The following is a 20,751-nucleotide window of genomic DNA, read 5'->3' on the forward strand; positions in this document are numbered from 1 at the left end:
ATAATGGAATTTCATTTTGAAAATTTTTGACTTGTACTTTTCTATTGAATCCTTTAAATAGGAACATGATCAATTTTTTTCTCAAAATATGTTATTGAACAGAGGTTCTTAATTGCAGACCCTGACATAATTTTATTTTTTCACCAATATCCAAAAGAACAACCAATATAGACATCATAGAAAAGATCTATTATGTGATTACTACTGCAAGGAAAATGTTTTTTCATACAAAAAGCTGACCTTTTGTTTTTTGTTTATATTAATTCAAGACCCCTTGACACCTTCAGAATCAACCCAGGAGCTACATGCATCAGGTAAATGTTAATGAGTTTTTATTATAAGATCATAATTATGTATTTATCTTCATAACTGTCATCAAAATATGGTACCTAAGAAGAACACATGTCTAAGTAAAAAATGTTTGGCCATGTCCACACAACCCTTCATGTTCAGATAGGCATATATTCAGTTGCTTTGAATTATATATATAATCCAAATGATCTTAATGATCAGTTGAATTTTCACTTTTCATCTATTCATATTCACTTTCACATCCTCTCTGAACTCACCTCCTACTGCACTTTATTCCCTAAACCAAAATCTTTGAAATTTTTAAATGTATTGGAGCATCTGGAATTTTCTTAGACTGATTAATAATATTCTATAACCAAGTATGTATGCATGTAGTAGACATATTTCTTTTGATTGTTCAATATATTTCAATTCTAAATAGTGAGTTGATACAATATCTAGATTCTCGGATTAGAGTCAGGGAGACCTAGGTTCAAATCCGGCCTCAGACATTATTTGCATGACAATGGAGAGATCATTCAAGTTGTCTCTGCAACTTATCTGCAAAATAAGTAAGTCAAACTCAATGGCCTCTATGGTTTCTTCCAACTCTAAATATATGACATTGTTATCCATATGTAGCAAATATTCTTTGATGGACTTTTATCTTAATTCCTTTAACTTTTCATGAAAATGAAGTCTAATTGGGTTTTACAAGGTTAATTTTTTTTTAGATTTTTAAAGGCAATGGGGTTAACTGGCTTGCACAAGGCCACACAGCTAGGCAATTATTAAGTGTCTGAGGCCGTATTTGAACCCAGGTACTCCTGACTCCAAGGCTACTGTGCCAACCAGCTGCCCCTTAAAAGGTTATTTTGATAGAAATAAAATTAGGAACTATTTTTAAGTATATTGGTTAAATGATTTGGGGGATCCTAGAATGGGGAGTAGGAAGTCCTTGTTTTTATTTTTGGTTTTGCCTGTTTTTCACTATGACTTGAGCAGTTTACCTAAACTAGAAATTTTCTGCCTTAGTTTCCCAAACTAGAAGACCATGTTGTCCATAAATAGAAGAAGAATCATTTGATGGGGCAGCTAGATGGCACAGTGGATAGAGCACTGGCCCTGGAGTCAGGAGTACCTGAGTTCAAATCTGATCTCAAACACTTAATAATTACCTAGCTGTGTGGCCTTGGGCAAGCCACTTAACCCCATTGCCTTGCAAAAAAACTTTTAAAAAAAAGAATCATTTGAAAATGTTAGAAACCATATTATCTTCCTTGCTACATTAAATGGAATCCAGGGAGCCTGAAATAGTTATCACATATAAGTCAATTCCAATAAATTATATGCTGGTACAATCTAACACAATTATTTATGAGGTTCCATGGACTTAGCATTATTTAATTCTAAACACATTCTTTCTAATTGGAATTTTTGACATTCTCAGTTTATGGTATTAAAATGTGATTTTTTAACTTTCCTGACTAAGATATGCCTGAATATACTGTCACCAATGAATTTTGCCGCAAACACTTCTTAATTGGAATTTTGCTCCGAGAGGTGGGCTTTGCACTGCAGGAAGATCAAGATATCAGACACCTGGCATTAGCTGTTCTTAAAAATATAATGGCCAAGCATTCATTTGATGATCGGTACAGGGAACCCGTAAGTTATCTCTCTCTTTTCTAAACTTGAAATTCCTAATTATATTCAGTGAAAATAAAAGTTAAAATTTTATTGATTTTAAAAGGATTCCTTTTTGTTGTTATTGTTACCTTTCTCTCTAGGACAAGCAAGCACAAATAGCCACTTTATATATGCCCCTCTATGGCATGCTGCTCGACAACATGCCAAGGATTTACCTGAAGGATTTGTTTCCTTTTACAGTCAATACGTCTAATCAGGTAACTTTTCATAATGCTTCAAAACTTTACTTAATCTTTCTTTTAATAATTATCTCATTTTTCCCTTGAATGATATGATAGAATAGAAATAGCAAGAAATTTGTATGTAGCTGCAACCTGTTTTGTGACTTTGGGTGAGTCTCTTCTCTTCAAGTGTTTTTCTTATCTGGAAATTGAAAGAGTTAAATAGTCTGACCTCCAAATTGAGTCCAAATCTGAAGTCTGTGTCCCTGGGAACACAGCAGGGATGAATCATCATCCAACCAAGTTATTTTAAAGCACTTATATCAGATTATTTGGGGCACACAATCGCTATATCTTGAGCATTGTCTCCATTTTCCCTTGTTTTCTACTAATAATCAAAATCATAATATTCCCTGTCATGGAAATGCAGCATAGCACAATGGACAGAGGCAGAAAAACATGGGTTCGAGTCTTTCTTTGGTCACCTACAAGTTATATGAGCCTTGACAAAACACTTAATTTCTCAGTGCATCAATCTGAGTGAGGAGAATTTCCTTACCAGGAGTTCTCTACTACTTTAAGGAAATCATAGGTCTAGACCCTGCCACCTCCTTACTCCACAAAAGAATTGCAGCAATAACTTTGTCCAATGGCCCAATTAATTTACACCGTGTTCTCCAAGACTCCCTTATTGCAAGTCTCACCCATACCCCCCTTATCACTCTACCAATTTCCATAAAACTTCTGTAGCTTCCTCTACCCCAGTCTGAAAGAACATTAGAAGGAATTACATGTTCTAACCAACTTGGCCAAATTAACCAATGTTCAATTATTCTCCCCTAAGCTAGCCTCCTAACAACGCAGTTTCAATACTTTCTGGATTCTCAACATCTATCAATTAACTCATCACTAAAATCCTAATAAGAATGTCTTGTCATGGTGATGAAAGAGACCCTGAAATTTTGAGTGTTATGACACAACACAAGCTTTATCGGCTTCTTTTAAGATAGAAAGCCTTCAAGAATGAGTACAAGGACCAGTTGTGTGCCAGTTATACAATAGATTGCTCAACTAAGCTCAGAAAAGCACATATTCTGGGTAGCTGTGAGACAACAGATGTTTTGGCCACAATAACCAAGGAAGACTGTCCTGTCTACCTTAGGTAGTATGATCTTTAAAATCATAGATTGGTATATAAATTGGTACCTCTGGGAACCCACTCTAGCATGTTTATATTCATTTGAAACTTAAAACCAAAAACACAGGGGGGTCCCCAATGTCATTTCACTCTGCACTAGTAGCAATAACATTGCTCAAGTTTTCATTGATTAGAAGCTTCCACATATCACTAGGACTGTCCAGACAATGGTAAATTGTACTGTTTTCTGATAAATAGGTTTGGAGAAGGATAAAAGAACTAATTTATGCTGCAGTAAAAATATTTATAAAGAATCTGCATGAGTTTAACTCATTATATTACAAGTTGGGCTGTTACTATGAAGTTTAAAAAGTTTGAGAGGTGTAATTTCTGGGTAATTAGTCATTTTATTAATAAAGCCAGCTTTTAATAAAAAATAAAAAAAGGTAAATGGCACTCTCAAATGCCAAAGAGAATTATGGTATCTGATTCATATAAGCCATTAGGTGTACCTGAGGGTGGTACTCAAGTCTGATTGGTTAACAATTAATGAGAGAAATAATATTACAGTGAGAACCGGACCTATTATAATGAACTTGGATTATGTCATTTACTTCTAAATTTTCTTGGGATTCTATTCAAAGAATTTAGCCCCACCAGACCTCAGTGGAAGATTGGGTGGGATTTGATAGGTATTAAAGGAAGTCCATTGAATCTCACTATCAGTAATGTCCTTTGAGATGAGATTATAGTAAAAAGGAGATCTCTAGATTTCCCCAAATTATTGGTTATTAATTATCATTTCTCTCATTACAATGAGCCAGGCTATTTTTTTTGAAATACAGGGATCAAGAGACGACTTGAGCACCAATGGAGGATTTCAAAGCCAGTCAGCTATGAAGCATGCTAACTCTGTGGACACATCATTTTCTAAAGATGTTCTAAACTCCATAGCAGGTACTTGGGAATTGATGAGAATTCATGTTCATCATCCTCATCTACATCTCATCACATCATTGTATTTTTGCCAGTTCATTTCTGTGAGTGTGGGTCATAAGTGTACAAAGAAACAGAGAAAGAGGAATTCCTTTTGGTAGGATATAAGCCCTCCCTATAGGCTCCTAAGTAATAGACTAACTGAATATTGTTCAGTTTTGTGCTTACCACATCATTGTCACTCTATATACAAGCCCTACTCTCCTCCCCACAATGGCTTCCATACTATAGAAAATTCTTCAATGACCAATTTCCATGTAAAGTGTTTATGCATATTTCATCCTATCCAAAGCCTTGGGAAATATCAGAAAGTCACTCAGAATCATTCAACCCACTTTTAAAATGGCTTCCTCTTTAGAAAGTAAGCTACTTAATGGTAGAGATTGTTTTCCGCCTTTCTTTGCACCACAAATGCTTAGTATAGTGCTCAGCACAAAATAACTGCTTAATAAATTTGTGCTGATTAGTTTTTTGGTTGGTTATATATATCTGGATAAGACTGTGACTTCTCACTACATTTTCCACTTATTTTAAATTAAATTTTGGGGATCATCTGCATGGGAGATAGTTTATCTTTCTGAGTCCCAATTTCTTCTATATAAATGAGGTGGGGCTAGAGTATCTGATTTCTAAATACCATTCAATTCTAATCAGTGATGCTAAAGCTTATAATCCAATGGCTATGTGACCTCTCCAGTCCCTGCTCTTTCTATATCCTAAGATACCAGAATTCTTCATTCTATTACTGAGCTAAAAAGTCTATCACTGTTCACTTTTGAAAATTAAAATAGTATTCCAACTTCAAAATACAATTTTAATAGCTATTTTGGGCATAGTACTTTCGATTGCTATTCTCAAAGCATATCATAAGTTTAAAAAAACTCATCTTCATGAATTTTTGTTTTATATTCCAGGAGACTACAATAACTCTCTTTTCCTTCCTCTCTAATCTTCAGTCTCTACCTACCAATAATAAAAATGCCCAACGTTCCCCTATCCTTAAAATAAGAAACCTTTGATCCTACCCTCCTTGCTAGCTATCATCCTATATTTTTCTTCACCTTGGCTAAATTTCTTGTGGGGAAAACCCAGCAATAACTTTCAGAGTTTTCAATTGTTCCTCTATTTGTCTCTTCTAAACCATCCGCATTGAGATAATAATCTCATCATTCAACTCAATCTGGTTTCTTAAAAGATACCAAAGACCTTTTAATTGTCAAATCTGACAGTCTTTTCTCAAACTTCATCCTTCTCCATTCCTCTGCAGCATCTTACTCTGTGAAACATCTTCTAGCTGTTCTCCTACTTTCCTGATCCATTCTCCAAAATCTGCTTTGCCTACTCTTCATCTATGGCAATGGCATGATGATAGTCATGCCCCAACACTCTTTTCTGTGCCCTCTTCTCTTTTTCCCTTATGTTCTCTCCCGGGACGATTTAATCAGTGCCATGAATTCGATAGTTATGCACAATGCTCAAGATAGATCTATTCATTCTTAGTTTTTTTTTCTATTGAGCTCTAATTTAGCATCGCAAACTATTAGCCATTTCAAACTAAATATTCCATAGACACCTCAAATACATGTCCAAAATACAATTAATTGTTTTTCTTCAACAATTCACCCATCTGTTAAACTTCCCTTCCACAGTCAAGGACACCACTATCCTGAATCCCAGTTTCACCTCTCTGTTGTATTCCTTAATCTCATTCACCTGACAGATGAAGTCATTTGCCAAATTTTCTGTCTCTGTTTCTCCGTCCCTCTTTCTTTTGTTGTGCCCTGTTTCTGTTTCTCTGTATTTTTTTTATAAAATTTTTATTTATTTAAGTCAGTGGGGTTAAGTGACTTGCCAAAGGTCACACAGCTAGGCAATTATTAAATGTCTGAGGTTGAATTTGAACACAGGTCCTCCTGACTCCAGAACCAGTGCTCCATCCACTGCACTACCTAGCTGCCCCTCTGTATTCCTATCTCTGTTTCTATCTAGCCCTCTCTATTTCTCTGCCTCTCTCTCTCTGTCTCTGTCCTCTCGCTCACCCTCTCTGTATTTCTATATCCCTTTCTCCATTTCTCTGTCTTTCTTTCTGCCTATATGTCTTTGTCTCTGTCTCATTCTGCATGTCTCTCTCTGTCTCTAGTTTTCTGTGTCCCTGTCTCTCTCAGTCCCTGCCTGTCTTTGTGTTGCTCTTTCTCCCCCTCCATATGTATGTGTGTATAAATAGATATATATGCACATATATACATATATTTATAACATATTTACTCATATACACAAACATGTTTCATATATAACATATGTGTATATATACATATATATATAAACACATATTTACTCATAAACACAAAAATTCTCCTCTCCACTCATATTCAAATCATCTTAGCTTGGGCTACTTTCACTTCACATTGAATCCAGGAACTTTATATGTTGACATATCAGAGCATAGGGACCACCAGAACTATAACTAGCTATTCAAGGACCTAAAGCAGATGTCATCAAATATGTAGGTAGCAAGAAACAGAATGGAAATTTCAAATGAAATGTTTTAGATGAAAAATAAAAAATCTGATAGCTTCCTGTCTTGACAAATTGCTATCAATAGTGAGTTACTAAGTTCAACTATTTTTTACTCATTGAAGGAGTACACATTCTATTAGCATTGCTAAAACTTTATTCTTTGCAGGATGTGGACCCCATCCCCTTTCTTAGTTATGTCTCTAGGTGTCACTGTAATACTAAATCTCTGTGAGTTCTCATTTTAATTTCCTTTTCTGTATCCATACATCCCATTTTAGTATGTGTGCTGTGGCTTTGTTTGCAGCTTTTTCATCAATAGCTATTTCTACAGTAAACCATGGTGATTCCAGAGCTTCACTTGCAAGCCTTGACTCCAATCCAAGTACCAATGAGAAAAGCAGTGAGAAAACCGACAACTGTGAAAAGGTACATCCCCCAAAAAAATATCCTTATGCCCCATTGTCATGATTGATCCTGAAAGCATCTGATCATGTACAGTAACTGCTGTGTCTTTGATTCAATAGATCGCAAGACCACTCTCCCTGATAGGACTGACGCTGAGGTTTGACAAACTTGACCAAGCAGAGACAAGGAGTCTTCTTATGTGTTTTCTTCACATAATGAAGACCATTTCAGAAGGTAAATAAATCTCCTTAAAATGACTTTTGAGTACAAGAAAAGTTTTTGGATTTCAAATAACCTCGCACTATGTGACATCTTTCAGAGACATTGATTTCCTACTGGCAAAGGGCACCCATTTCAGAAATATCTGATTTCTTCAGCATATTAGAGTAAGTTCTTCACATTTATCTTTATATATGTGTGTGTGTTTTATTTATATATATATATATGTATATTTATATAGTATACATGTTTTATTTGTATGCATATACATTTACATGTATACATATGGATATGTGTTTATATATTTAAATATGTGTATATGTAAATGTGTGTGAACATGTAGATTTATTAATATGCTTATAATCTATATGTATATATTAGTGAACTTCTAGATTTGTTAATATATATTACAATCTATTACAATTACAATGCTAATCTATAGTAGCATATATGTGTGTAGATGTCAATATTTATTTGTTTATTCTTTATGATTTTGCACACTCCAACTGTTATAAGCCATTACCTGGTGAATTGAATAGAGTTTGAATGGTAGGAAGCAATATTATGTAATTGGAACTGGGACTTAGGTTCAGGCTATATGCTGGTAAATGTTTAACAATTAATGTATGACATACTTTTAAGTGTAATATGAATTATTAATATTTTCTCCATCACTTACTTAACTCTAATCAAAAAACAATAAATCAAGCCTTAATTTGTAGCCCCAGCATGCTAATTTGTAGCATTCATCCATTTCCAAGTATAAACATTCAGTCTAAAAATTTGAACAATCATCTCCATGAACTGGTATTTCAGTCACAGTCCTGGTTTCAAGTTGCAGTTGTGCCACTTAATAATTTCATGCCCCCTCTGACCTTTAGTATCATCTACACATGAAGAAATCAGACAAGGTATTTTCTGACTTTCCTGGCTCCAGCAATCTAGGACACAATGAATTTTAATAATTGATGTTTTAATATATACAAATACATTCCATCTGTTATCTTAACTGTTCTCTTAGATAATATATGTTATCCTTTCTCCAGTTTATAGATGAAGAAAATGAGATTTAGAGAGACTACATATCCATGGTATGCATAGTTCATAGAGATCCTTGAGGTAAAATAGGTTAATAGTAAGCATCAATGGCAGACTTCATGCCAGCATTTCCTCTTCCCAAGTCAAGCATTTGAAAACAGAATTGACAAACAATTAAAAGAGGGGTTTTTTTCCCTTCTGAAAATGATCTTCAGAAGCAGCATGAGAGGATGGCACAGTGGATAGAGCACTAGTTAGAAGGACCTGAGTTCAAATTTGGTCTCTCACTAGCAAGCCAAATCACTTAACCCCAATTGCCTCTAAAGCAAACAAAAGAAGAAGCAAAAGTCTTGAATAGAGAATTAATCTCAGTCAGGAAGACCTAGATTGAAGTTCTGACTTAGACTGTACTGACCAGGTGACCCAGGACAATTTAACTCATCAATTCTTAACTCTCTAAATCTTTAAATGGATGAAAAAAATTGTCATCTTTACTGATAGAATTTCTTCAACTGGGAGTTCACCATATCATGGAAAACACATGCCCATGCCCTACCCTAACATTATGAATATTCTAAATATAAATTATTTGCTCCCTAACAATGGTTTCAATAATCTTTTTTTTTCTTTCAGTGTTTGTCTTCAAAATTTCAGATACCTGGGCAAACGTAATATAATAAGGTAACATTTTTCACTACTACTGTTTAGGACATATACGAAATAACCATTTAATGTGTCAGATTAATCCTCAGTACATATTCTCCTCTCCACACCCACAGTCATCATCCTGGTTCACTTTACATTGCATCTAGAAACTTAGATGTTGACATACCAGGACATGAAGACCACCAGGGCCGTGACTAGCTATTTCAGTGCCTAGAACAGATATTATAAAATTTATCTGTAGTAAGAACAGAATGTAAGATTAGATACTTTCAGGCTGTAAAAGATTATTGCTCTGCAGTCTTTGATTTAGGCAGATAATCTGAGAAGGACTTCTCTATATACAAGATAATTAAAAACAATAAAGGAAGACTTTTTTTCCCTCCTTGGTAATATATGTTACCTATTCCTAAGAGAGATTTTTAATCAATCAATTAATAAATAATTGATTAAGTACCTAATTTGTGGCAGGTCCTGCTAGATGATAGAAATGGTAAAACAAAAGTGAAAGAGTCCCAATCTTCTAGGACTCCAGTGGAGAAACCACATGTATCCATATTAATATGTACAAAATAAATACATGGTCATCAATAATAAATTTCTGGAAAGTGTGTGAGTGAAGCAACATTGGGGGGAATCAAAAGAGCCTTCAAGTAGGATGTGTCTTTGAACTGAGCTTTTGGGGAAACTAGGGATTTTAAGAGATAAAATAAGGAGGGAGCACCTTCCAGACATGAGAGACAAAATGCAAAGATGGAAAGTGGACAGTCCAGCATGAGGAACAGGAAGGGCAGTTGGGCCCGATCCTAGTGGTTATGAAGCAGTACACCTGGGAAGCTAGGTAAGTTGGAGGCCCAGAGTGAGCCAAACAGAAGAGTTTGTCTTTGACCTCAGAGATATAGAGAATCATCGAAGTTACTGAGCAAGAGAGGTACATGAGCAGGTCTGGGCTTTGCCAATATCCATTTGTTAGCTTTATAAAGTAAAGATTGGCAAGAGAGTGGAAACCCTTGAAGCAAAAGCCTATTTGAGGAGCAGCGAGGTGATGAAGTAGGTACAACAGTGCCCTCCCTGAGGGGAGGGGAGGGGAGGGGAGGAGAGGAGGAGGAGAGGAGAAGAGAGAGGAGAAGAGAGAGAGAGGAGAAGAAAGAGAGGAGAAGGAAGAGAAGAGAAGAGAAGAGAAGAGAAGAGAAGAGAAGAGAAGAGAAGAGAAGAGAAGAGAAGAGAAGAGAAGAGAAGAGAAGAGAAGAGAAGAGAAGAGAAGAGAAGAGAAGAGAAGAGAAGCCTATTTCAGTAATCCAGGTGAATAAAGATGAGGACCTGAATGCAATGACATATTCGCCAAATTAATGTCATCATAAAAGGACTCATGTGGGCACAATTTTTATGTATCTACTTCAAAAAGATCCTTCAATAAACACAAAGAGGAACAATCACAGGGATGCTTTTGTTCTACTATTATCCATTTCTTTGAGAAAAATTCCAGGTCAGGCCCTTTAATCCAAACCCAATTTTTCAACTGCCAGCAGTAAGCATGACTTATGATTACAATAATCAATGAAATTTGTCAGATTAATATTCTTGTTCTTGTTTTGTTAAATATTTCTCTGCATGTCTTATATACATTGTTATATAATTAACTTGCATATTTTCTTTATAGGAAAATTGCTGCTGCATTTAAATTTGTCCAGGCTACCCAGAATAATGGAACTCTCAAAGGCTCCAATACCTCCTGTCAGACGACAGGTCTACTCTCTCAGTGGTAAGGTCATCAGCTTCAGGCATACATACACACACATATGAACTATTTCCTTGTGTGTATATATGCACATATTTGCATATGCACGTAGCTATATCTCATATATAATGTGTAATAAATAGGTTTATGCATGCATAAACATATCCTATATGCCACACCAAATATAGTAAATAATTTCAATAACAAATTTTTAATAACAAATATATGCATGTGAATATATGCTTGCACTTATACATGTATGTATTTCATTTGTATGTATGCATGTATATATGTGTATATATGTACACATGTATGTCAAACCAAATAGGGATTATAAATAATTTTACTTATGAATTCCATTGAAAGTGAATTTTTTTAAATGGAATCTCTCTTGAATATTAGTGTGGTTAACAAACTTTTGTTCCAATATTTGGATCTTTTTAAGAGTTGCTAATCTCCCCATAGAGAGAGACCACAGTCACAATAACAATAATCTTTTTATTAAGCACTACCATGTGCTAAATATTGAGGATATCAAAAAAAGACAAAAGCAAACCCCTGCCTCACGGTGCTCACACTCACTCTGAGAATAGCTCAAAGGCTCATCTTCTAGTCATTAAACCCTTTGAAAGTATTAGCAATATGACCAAGGACAAATCACATAACCCCAGAAAACCCTGGGCAATTCTCTACATCTCAAGTTACAAAAGAATTACCAGATTGGAGTTTTCCATATAAATAGAATCTTAGGTCTAAACCAAAACAATCAAATACCTTCCAGACAAATGGCAAAATATTGGATTATATCTGTGCCTCTTATATTTTAGTAATATTTTAGTAATTCAGCTGTTTTTTAAGCTTTACTATTGAATTTATAGTTGCTAAAATAGAGAGCAATTAAGAAATGCCCAGAAGTTAGTATGGAATTAATAAATTAAATGTGTATTGAATTGATTTAGAATCTTATATGACTCATAAATAACAACTGTATGCTAATTTCACATCCTGGTCTTATTTATTCCTTCCTTTGGTAGTTTCACCAATTTATGTAATTAAAGCAGTATTTTAGAAAGCAATTTGAATAGGAAGCATAGTGCAGTTGGGAAAAACTGGATACGGAGGTAGAAAATTTGCATTCAAAGCCTAATTCTGCCACTTTTAAACTATGTGATGAAAAGTCACCTAACCACTATAGACCTCGATTCCTTAATTTGTAAAACTAGAATTTGGACAAGATGATCTCTAGTCCTTTCTATTTCTCAATATATAATGCCATGGGATTTATGGCAAAAAAAAAAAACCAAACAAACAAACCATAGGCCATATTTTGTTCATACCATAGAAATCCATAGAATTTGACCTTAAGCTTGCATTCAACAATAATAAATAATAATTTTGCCTGACATTGGGCATGTTCTGCTTAACTGTGAATGATAGTTCATCCTGAACCAAGTATTTGATCCTATAATCCAACTGACCCCACATTATCTCTAGGTCCATGGTCCCCTTGGAGACCAAAATATTTCCTGAAATTTGCAGATATAAGTAGACCTGGATCTTAGATCCAAGCATGTCCATTTACCTATTAGCATCTACCATTTGGACCTCAGAATCCAACTCATATGATCTTAAGATCCTGAAAGATGGTGGTCTAAGCTCAAGCAGTTTTCCTGAGCCTAGCCCTACATGCATCATCTAAGAGCTAATATGCCAAATCTTGAAGACCACATGTGAGACCAGGAGAATGGTCATTTGTTTCAAGTCTTCTTTCTGAATGTATTAGCATTGTTGCCAAGGGCAAATCACATAACCCCAGAAGACCCTGGGCAATTCTCTACAACTCAAGTTACAAAAGAATTACCAGAGCTAATTTTATGGGCAATTTAACCAATAGTTCACATCCTTAGAATTATAAATCTATAAACAAAGACTAGGAAGTGGTACTCATTCAGTACTTGTTCCCAAATAAATATTGTTCTCAGTTTCATAATTAGAAGAAGCATAAAGCATTTGACTAAAGCATCTGAGATCATCATGTCATCCTTTAATTGAAACAACATGGTGATGACATCTTAGAATATGGCCAGGAGAGAAACAAGGAAGCTATCTTCAACCCCTTCCCCAATGCTTTAGGCTCTCCTCCTATCATTAACCCCTCTGGAACTTTAAATGAAATGAAAAACCATTAAGAACCTCCAAGGGAAAAATAGTCATAACTTAAGTAGAAGCTAGGTGATACTGTGGCTAGAGTATTGGGCCTGGAGTTAGGAAGAACTGACTTTAAATCCCATCACAGATAATTACTAGCTATGTTATTCTCTGCAAGTCACTCAACATCTTTTTGCCTCAATTTCCTTATTTAACAATTGTTCATAACAGGACTTATGTCAATAAGATTGTTGTAAGGATAAAATGAAGTAGCATGTAGAAAGTACTTTGAAAACCTTAAAGTGCTATTTAAAAGGTAGCAATTTTACTGTCTTATTAATTAAGTCCTTCCTTGAAAAATATTTTTTCAAAATTCCATGAACTTTGGCACCAGCTACAAAGTAATAAAGTTAGGGCCATCTTATAACTCCCCCAACTTTAAAGTTTCAAGTGTTCTCTGGAAGAAAAAATTCCATGCATCAACAACATGCATGATTTATTAAATAAAACTGAGTATTTCTTAACATGATCAAATTCAGGGACTATTAAAAATATTCACATTTAGACCAAAGTGCATTTATGAATTTTGTTTGGAGAAACTGATTTCTCAATTGCACAATAGAAAAGGATTTGCAATTGTTGTAGGAGGTCCTTTTCCTAGGAAACTCTATACCAAGGCCTTTTTATTTATTTATTAGCATTGTCTGTTCTGTAATGAGTCAGGCTAAGTCATAGAAATAAAGTACTCACCAGTGGGCGGCGAATTAAGTCTTTACAGTCACATGGGTACCATTTGGTAAATTAACTTTCCCAAGAACTAAGTGTTTCTCTTAAAAGTGTTAACCTAACCCATATGGGAACAGTTCCTCCAGGGAGCAAATTACAAGCTATTTTTCCTAATAGCTTGTGCTTTTTGAATTCTTTAGTGTGCTAACATAAATTCTGCACTTCTGTTCTGGCAATGACACGTAATTTAGCTAGAGGTAGCAATTCACTGTTTCTAATGACAAGAGAAGATTTTAGGAGGATAATTTATTATTTTATAATAGATCTTCCAAAATCTATTTTGACCCCAATAAAGCATCTCCAATGAAAGAACTATGGAGTCTGAATGCAGCTCAAAGCATACTATTTTCACTTTTTTTCTTTCTTGTGGTTTTTTCCCTTTTGTTCTGATTCTTCTTTCACAACATGAATAATATGGAAAATATGTTTAACATGATTGTGCATGAATAATCTATATCAGATTATTGCTGCCTTGGGGAGGAACAGAAAAAATCTTACAAAAATGAATGTTGAAAACTATGTCTTCATGTAATTGGAAAAAAACTTAAATAATAAAAAAAATAAATAGAATATGTCTAGCAAAGCAGATATCCAATCCAATTTAATTGTTTAAGTTCCTACTGTATGTATGACATTATTCAAGGTGCCTGGAATACAAAGACAAATCAAAAATAGATCTGGCCCTCAATAAGTTTACATATTCCCTCGGGTATAAAACAGGTAGATAGATAAATAGGTAAATCATTAAATTAGTAGAAAGAGAATTAACAACTTGGGTTGAGAGAAGGATCAGAAAAGGTTTCCTATAGGAAGTGGCACATCTGAACCCTGAAGAGACTAAGGATTTTAAGGAACTGAAGTAAAGAAAGAGTACATTCCAGGGATGAGGAAAGGCATAGAGTGAGAAATGGAATAAACAGCAAGTTAGTCAGTTAGACTAGAGCAAAGAAGATGGGAAAGGGAGTCATGAAAAACATAAATATGGAAATGTCCACTGAAGCCAGACTGTGAAGGTTTCTAATTGCCAAACCAAGGAGGTTTTTTATGTTATTCTAGAGTAAGAGCTCTGACCATTTATTATTATTATTTATTTGTTTGTTTTTAATTTATTTAAGGCAATGGGGTTAAGTGACTTACTGTCTGAAATCAGATTTGAACTCAGGTCTTCCTGACTCCAGGGCCAGTGCTCTATCCACTGTGCCACCTAGCTGCCCCTTGACCATTTATTATGTTACAGACCCACTTTGGCAAGTGAGTAAAATCTATAGAATTCTTCACTGAAGGTTTTCCAATATTTGAAGGATAGAGTACTGGTCCTGAAATCAGGAGGACCTGAGTTCAAATCAGGTCTCAGATACATAATAATTGCCTAACTGTGTGACCTTGGGCAAGTCACTTAACCCCATTGCCTTAAATAAATAAAAAAAATTAATATTTGAAGGAAATTTTAAATTTCAGTAATGTTATTAGCCAAACTAAAAATGTGATTTTTTTTCCCATTCAAGATCATGTACCCTTTGAAATCTACCTATGGTCCCCCATTGTGGAGCCTAGGTTAAGAACTTCTGTGCTAGAAATTGAATTTTTCACTGAAATTTCCATCATGTTACATCAACCACAGTGACAAATCCTGTAACAATTCTTTCATAATTAATCCCTTTCTAAACTTTTTAAATATTTTTAAAAATTAATTATTTGTATTTATTGTTTCTTTTTAGTATAATTTATTTAATTGACTTCTGTTTTCTCACTTTTAGGATGCATACCACTTCCAGTCATGAAGGACAGAAGCATCATAGATCTCAAACTTTGCCTATCATTCGTGGCAAAAATGCACTTTCTAATCCCAAACTCTTGCAAATGTTGGATAATACCATCACCAGTAAGTTAACCAGAATCATTAGAAACATGATTGTTGACCGTGTTAGCTATCATTCAGTTTGTATAAGGAGCCATGGTATTGGGATTAAGAGAAAGTAAAGAAATTTATTCCATTATTAATAGTAGTACTTAAGCAACATTTTCTCTATGAGACTCTATCCTGGAAAATCAGATGAAAATTACATTAGATGGAGGAGAAAGGGTGAGCATACATAATACATCATTCTGGTTATGGTCCCTGGGCAAAAGGGTTACAGGCTTTTCCCAGGACTGGCTATGCCACTTCTAAAACCAGAGTCTAAAACTCATTTGATGAGAAGGAACTCTATTACAAATATAGATAGGGGGCGGCTAGGTGGCGCAGTGGATAAAGCACTGGCCTAGAGTCAGGAGTACCTGGGTTCAAATCCAGTCTCAGACACTTAATAATTACCTAGCTGTGTGGCCTTTGGCAAGCCACTTAACCCCCTTTGCCTTGCAAAAAAAAAAACCTAAAAAAAAATAGAATATAGATACATAAAGTTGTACAGGGAAGAGAGGCTTAAATCTGGAATCAGAAAGACCTGAGTTCATTTTGATCTCCCACATTTGCTAGCTATATGACTCTGAGAAAGGTACTTTACTTCTGCCTTCCTGAGTTTCCTCATCTATAAAACAAAGATAATAATAGCACCTACTTCCCAAGATTTCTGGGAGGAAAAACAGAGATATTTGTAAAGGCACTTTAACCTTAAAAGGTGGGAGGTGAGGGAGGAGAAGCATCTAGATTGTATTCTGTGTCAGCTACTTTTTTACAAATGCTTAATATAAATTCCAGCCCAGATCTTGTTCTTTTGAGCTACTAAGTATACTGTGGAAAGATATAAAGCTCTCTTTCTCAGAAAGGTATAAAAATAACATCTTTGAGTGACAACCCATGCAATATCAGTAGACTCACATCCTGAAGTTGGGAAGTAGAAGACAATTACACCCAATATTTTGTTAAATAGCAGCATGGCATGGTGAAAAGAAGCCTGGATTCAGACACAGAGGACCTGCTTTCAAATTCCATCTCCTATATTTTCAAACTGGGTGACCTTGGGCAAGTCACCTTCCTAGATCTCAGATTTCTCATCTATAATAAGAAGGAGGTAGACTAGATAATCCTTAAAGCCCTTCCAGTTCTAGACTTAAGATCTTATAAATGTTGTCAAGTCAACAAGAATTATAAACTGTTTATTGTATACTACTCACCATACAAAGCACTGGGGGGGATAGGCAAAAACAGTTACAAACCCCAAGGAGCTTGCAACCTAATAGAACAGATATATTACAGTAGCATCTAAGGCTACCTGATCCATAGAGGAAAAACTAATGGTCTGTACTTTTTTTTTTAGTTTGTTTTTTTTTTTTGCAAGGCAAAGGGGGTTAAGTGGCTTGCCCAAGGCCACACAGCTAGGTAATTATTAAGTGTCTGAGACCGGATTTGAACCCAGGTACTCCTGACTCCAAGGCCGGTGCTTTATCCACTACGCCACCTAGCTTCCCCTTGGTCTGTACTTTTTAAACTCTTCTAAGATGGAGGAAAATACCCTGTACCTACAACCCCACGGTAGTCTTAACATCATAGGAGTTTGTACACCACCTGCTTTGAGTAGATAACATATAGGATTGTGAATGAGTAAAAAGAAATTTAAGGACAAGATACCAGTACTTGATGTGGTGGGGAATAGATCACTTTGGTTCTTTATTGTTGTTTTTTACCCTTCATTCTCAAACAGAACTGTGATATCAGGGAGGTGATACTATGACATGCAAATGTATTAGATTTGAGTGGGGTGGGGCAGGAGGGAACTGTGCAAAGTCACCAGCTTCATTTTTTCCTCTGGAACTATCTGAGTCCAGTGGCCAGATATGCATCAGGATAACTGGAGATGACCCCAGAGGTAGTGGGAGACCTTTACTTGTCATAAACTAGAATTTTGGCTCTTTAAATCTTCAATCCTAACACAAAAAAAGTATTGAGTTGCATTTTTGTGCAATGTTTTCAAATTAGCATTGAGATAATCTAAGTGAACAGGAAACCTTTGGTTTGAGAAATGATGGGAAGATACTATATCACTTTGAATCTGCCTTGCAGATGAATGTTTTTAACCAAATGAATTTTGCCTTAGATTTTGATGCTTGCATTTCTACTTTTTATGCATAGGTAATTCCAATGAGATAGACATTATACACCATGTAGACACAGAGGCTAATACTGCCACTGAGGTTTGTCTCACAGTTCTAGATCTGCTGAGCCTCTTCACTCGTGTCCACCAGGTAAGTCTTATAGAACAACTCTCCTTGGAAGGATGAAAAGACAACAGGGGAAAGTTGAGTGGGTATCTGATGCCACATAGACGCAGCAGAACATCATAGAGCAAAATGTCATCAGGAATTGTCCCTGAAATGACCACTAAAATAACTAGGCTCTGAGAAAAAGTAAGCTATCTCATATTGTTGAATAATGATCTGGATATTACTCTGATCAGGTATCAAAAAATGGCTGTCTATTATTTCCTTTGGGAAAGAGCATTTGGTGAAAAGAAGTCAAAGAAAAGGTATGATTTACCATGCCTTCTGAAATAAAGGCAGACACAGAGAAGTTGTGCAAGTAAAGCTTATGATAGACAATTCTGACTGTGGACCACAGCTGGTTGCATTGGGTTATTATTAAATTCATTCACTCAATAAGCAGGCTTTATCTGAATAATTATCATCTATATGGCACTGAAACAAAAATGAAACAATCCCTGCTTTCAAGGAGCTTATATTCTGTCAGGAGATAAGACTATACAGAAAACTTAAGATCTTATCACTATGAGTATTCCCACCAGGATCTTGGCCAAAATAGACCTATGACTGCATGTCCCTTTTGTCTAAGGTTCTAATCCACCCAGGGAATCTACTTGAATCCACTGATTTGGATACCTGTTATAATTTTTTTGCAATTTACTTAAACAGGTCCTTCTTTTCTGTCCCATAAACCAGATTGGGGGGAGCCATCATGGTCTAGATACAACCTGAGAATCACAAGACTGGCTTCAGATTATTTCTTGGCCACTCCCTAGACACATGAATTGGGGCAGAACACTTCAGTTTCCTCCCTCAATTGTTAATCTGAATTGTTAAACCTCTAGTCCTTTCATCATCTCCATTTATAGGAAAAGGAGAAGTTTCCTAGAGTGAGTCATGCCCTCACTCTGACTTCTCTTCACCAGTTCTCTGAACTCTTGAATGTCAGTGGCAGTCCCATTTAATCCTATTCATTTATAGCGTATAAGGTGTGAACAAGCTGCTCATTTTACAGATTAGAAAACAAAGACCCAAGAGTTATCTATGACAGTGATTGACAAAGCCAGAATTAAGACTCAGGTCACCTAACCATCAGACCTGTGGTCTTTTAACCAATCAGTTTAACAAACAGTATTACTTTATGCTTAACACTAGAGATACCAAGAAAGATAAAAAGGGTGTTCCTTGTCTTCAAACTGCTTGTATCCTAATGGAACAAACACTTATTTATCTATTCATTTATTATCATTTCTCTATTGACTTTCTAGAGACAGCTGCAGCAATCTGAATGCCAGAATTCAATGATGAAAAGAATTTTTGATACCTACCTTCTCTTTTTACAAGTGAACCAGTCAGCATCTGCTCTGAAACATGTTTTTGCTGCATTAAGATTATTTGTATCAAAGGTAATAATTCCTTTATATTCCAGTGAAGTCTTTACCCTAATATATGTCAGTGATTTATATGATGTTGTGTAAAACTAAACATTTAGGAATGGAATTTCACATGTAAAGAACTATTCAGCAACATTTTGGTTATATCTAACAAAAGTAAATAGGAGCAACTTTTGAACAATGGTTTCAAAATTGGACTGAGAACTTTGTCAAACTTAAATTGAAAAAGGGATATCTCTACAACCAAGAGTATGCTGGTAAACATTTAACCACTAGCTCTCTAAAAAAATAAGACTTTTAACTTTATCTGCTTTATTAATATTTTCTCTGTCATTTTCTTAAATCTAAACAATCAACAAGACAATAATAAAGCCCTGATTTGTAACATTTGCTAGTTTCTGAGGTATAAATGTTCACACTGAAAACTGAACAAGACCAGGATGGTTAGAGTTGGCTCCTGCATACCCCTGCCTACAGTCCTGGTACCTAGGCAGCTGGTAGCAAAGATAATATTAGGGATAGTATCATGATAGATACTTAATTTGAATTCTGATTTGAAACTCCTACATATGTGACCCTGAGCAAGATATTTAATCTCTATGAGACTTCCTGTCCTCATTTTTTAAATGATGATGGAAGATTCAAATGGGAAAATGCAAACTTTAAAGCATCAACTAAATTTGAACTGTATGTATTATCTCTGGCAGCCCAAGGCATCCTGTGCCTAAGCAGTTATCATTCAAGTCATCAAGTAATGAATATATATATGACAATTGTTATACCTCTTCATTGATAGCAAACTCCCAACTCCCTTTGGAGTAGGTAGTGGGAATCCAAAGTTATTTACACATAGAGTTGTCAGCCTATCATTATCTCAATAGTTGGGTCAGTGCCTTAAGGCTTAGAGGTGGCCAGAAGTTTTAGTTATAATTTTATAAGTTAGAACACAGACCAAGATCCACTGTAGACTGACTCCCCATGATTTATGAGGTGCAATGTCCTTCAGTGTAACTATTGGGGTGAGTGCCAACTTTTTCCCAAATTACCGCATGTATTACTACCTGACAATTGCCCCATTTGATATAAAGACTTGCCTGATGGCACAGTCACAAGAAACCATGTTCTGAGCTCTCCTCTGGAAGTCTGGAAGCTATGATGGAATAATGGGTAGAGGGCCAAGTCTGGTATGAGGAAACAAGTTAAAATCTTTAGTTACTGAGAAAGCCACCTAAATACTGTCCTCCTCCAGTTACTCATCTGTAAATTGTCATTAATAATGATACCTCCTTCCTTGGGTTGTAGTAACATTAAAGGAGATAAAGTTTGTAAAATGTTTTGCAAAAGTTTTAT

At 35.4% G+C, this 20,751-nt stretch overlaps 1 protein-coding gene across 1 annotated transcript in view; it reads left to right on the top strand.

The window, feature by feature from the left end:
- DOCK10 (dedicator of cytokinesis 10) overlaps nucleotides 1-20,751 on the top strand; it is a 392,886-nt gene that overhangs the window by 331,040 nt on the left and 41,095 nt on the right. Inside the window, exons 31-42 of the mRNA XM_074192737.1 lie at nucleotides 270-314; nucleotides 1,784-1,959; nucleotides 2,082-2,198; nucleotides 4,146-4,257; nucleotides 7,118-7,239; nucleotides 7,338-7,452; nucleotides 7,538-7,604; nucleotides 9,109-9,156; nucleotides 10,799-10,900; nucleotides 15,568-15,692; nucleotides 17,880-17,992; nucleotides 19,276-19,481. Coding sequence (XP_074048838.1) covers nucleotides 270-314; nucleotides 1,784-1,959; nucleotides 2,082-2,198; nucleotides 4,146-4,257; nucleotides 7,118-7,239; nucleotides 7,338-7,452; nucleotides 7,538-7,604; nucleotides 9,109-9,156; nucleotides 10,799-10,900; nucleotides 15,568-15,692; nucleotides 17,880-17,992; nucleotides 19,276-19,481 — 1,348 coding nt within the window. The remainder of the gene's footprint in view (nucleotides 1-269; nucleotides 315-1,783; nucleotides 1,960-2,081; nucleotides 2,199-4,145; nucleotides 4,258-7,117; nucleotides 7,240-7,337; nucleotides 7,453-7,537; nucleotides 7,605-9,108; nucleotides 9,157-10,798; nucleotides 10,901-15,567; nucleotides 15,693-17,879; nucleotides 17,993-19,275; nucleotides 19,482-20,751) is intronic.

Source organism: Macrotis lagotis, chromosome 6 (genome assembly GCF_037893015.1).
Source record: "Macrotis lagotis isolate mMagLag1 chromosome 6, bilby.v1.9.chrom.fasta, whole genome shotgun sequence".
Taxonomy (NCBI): domain Eukaryota; kingdom Metazoa; phylum Chordata; class Mammalia; order Peramelemorphia; family Peramelidae; genus Macrotis; species Macrotis lagotis.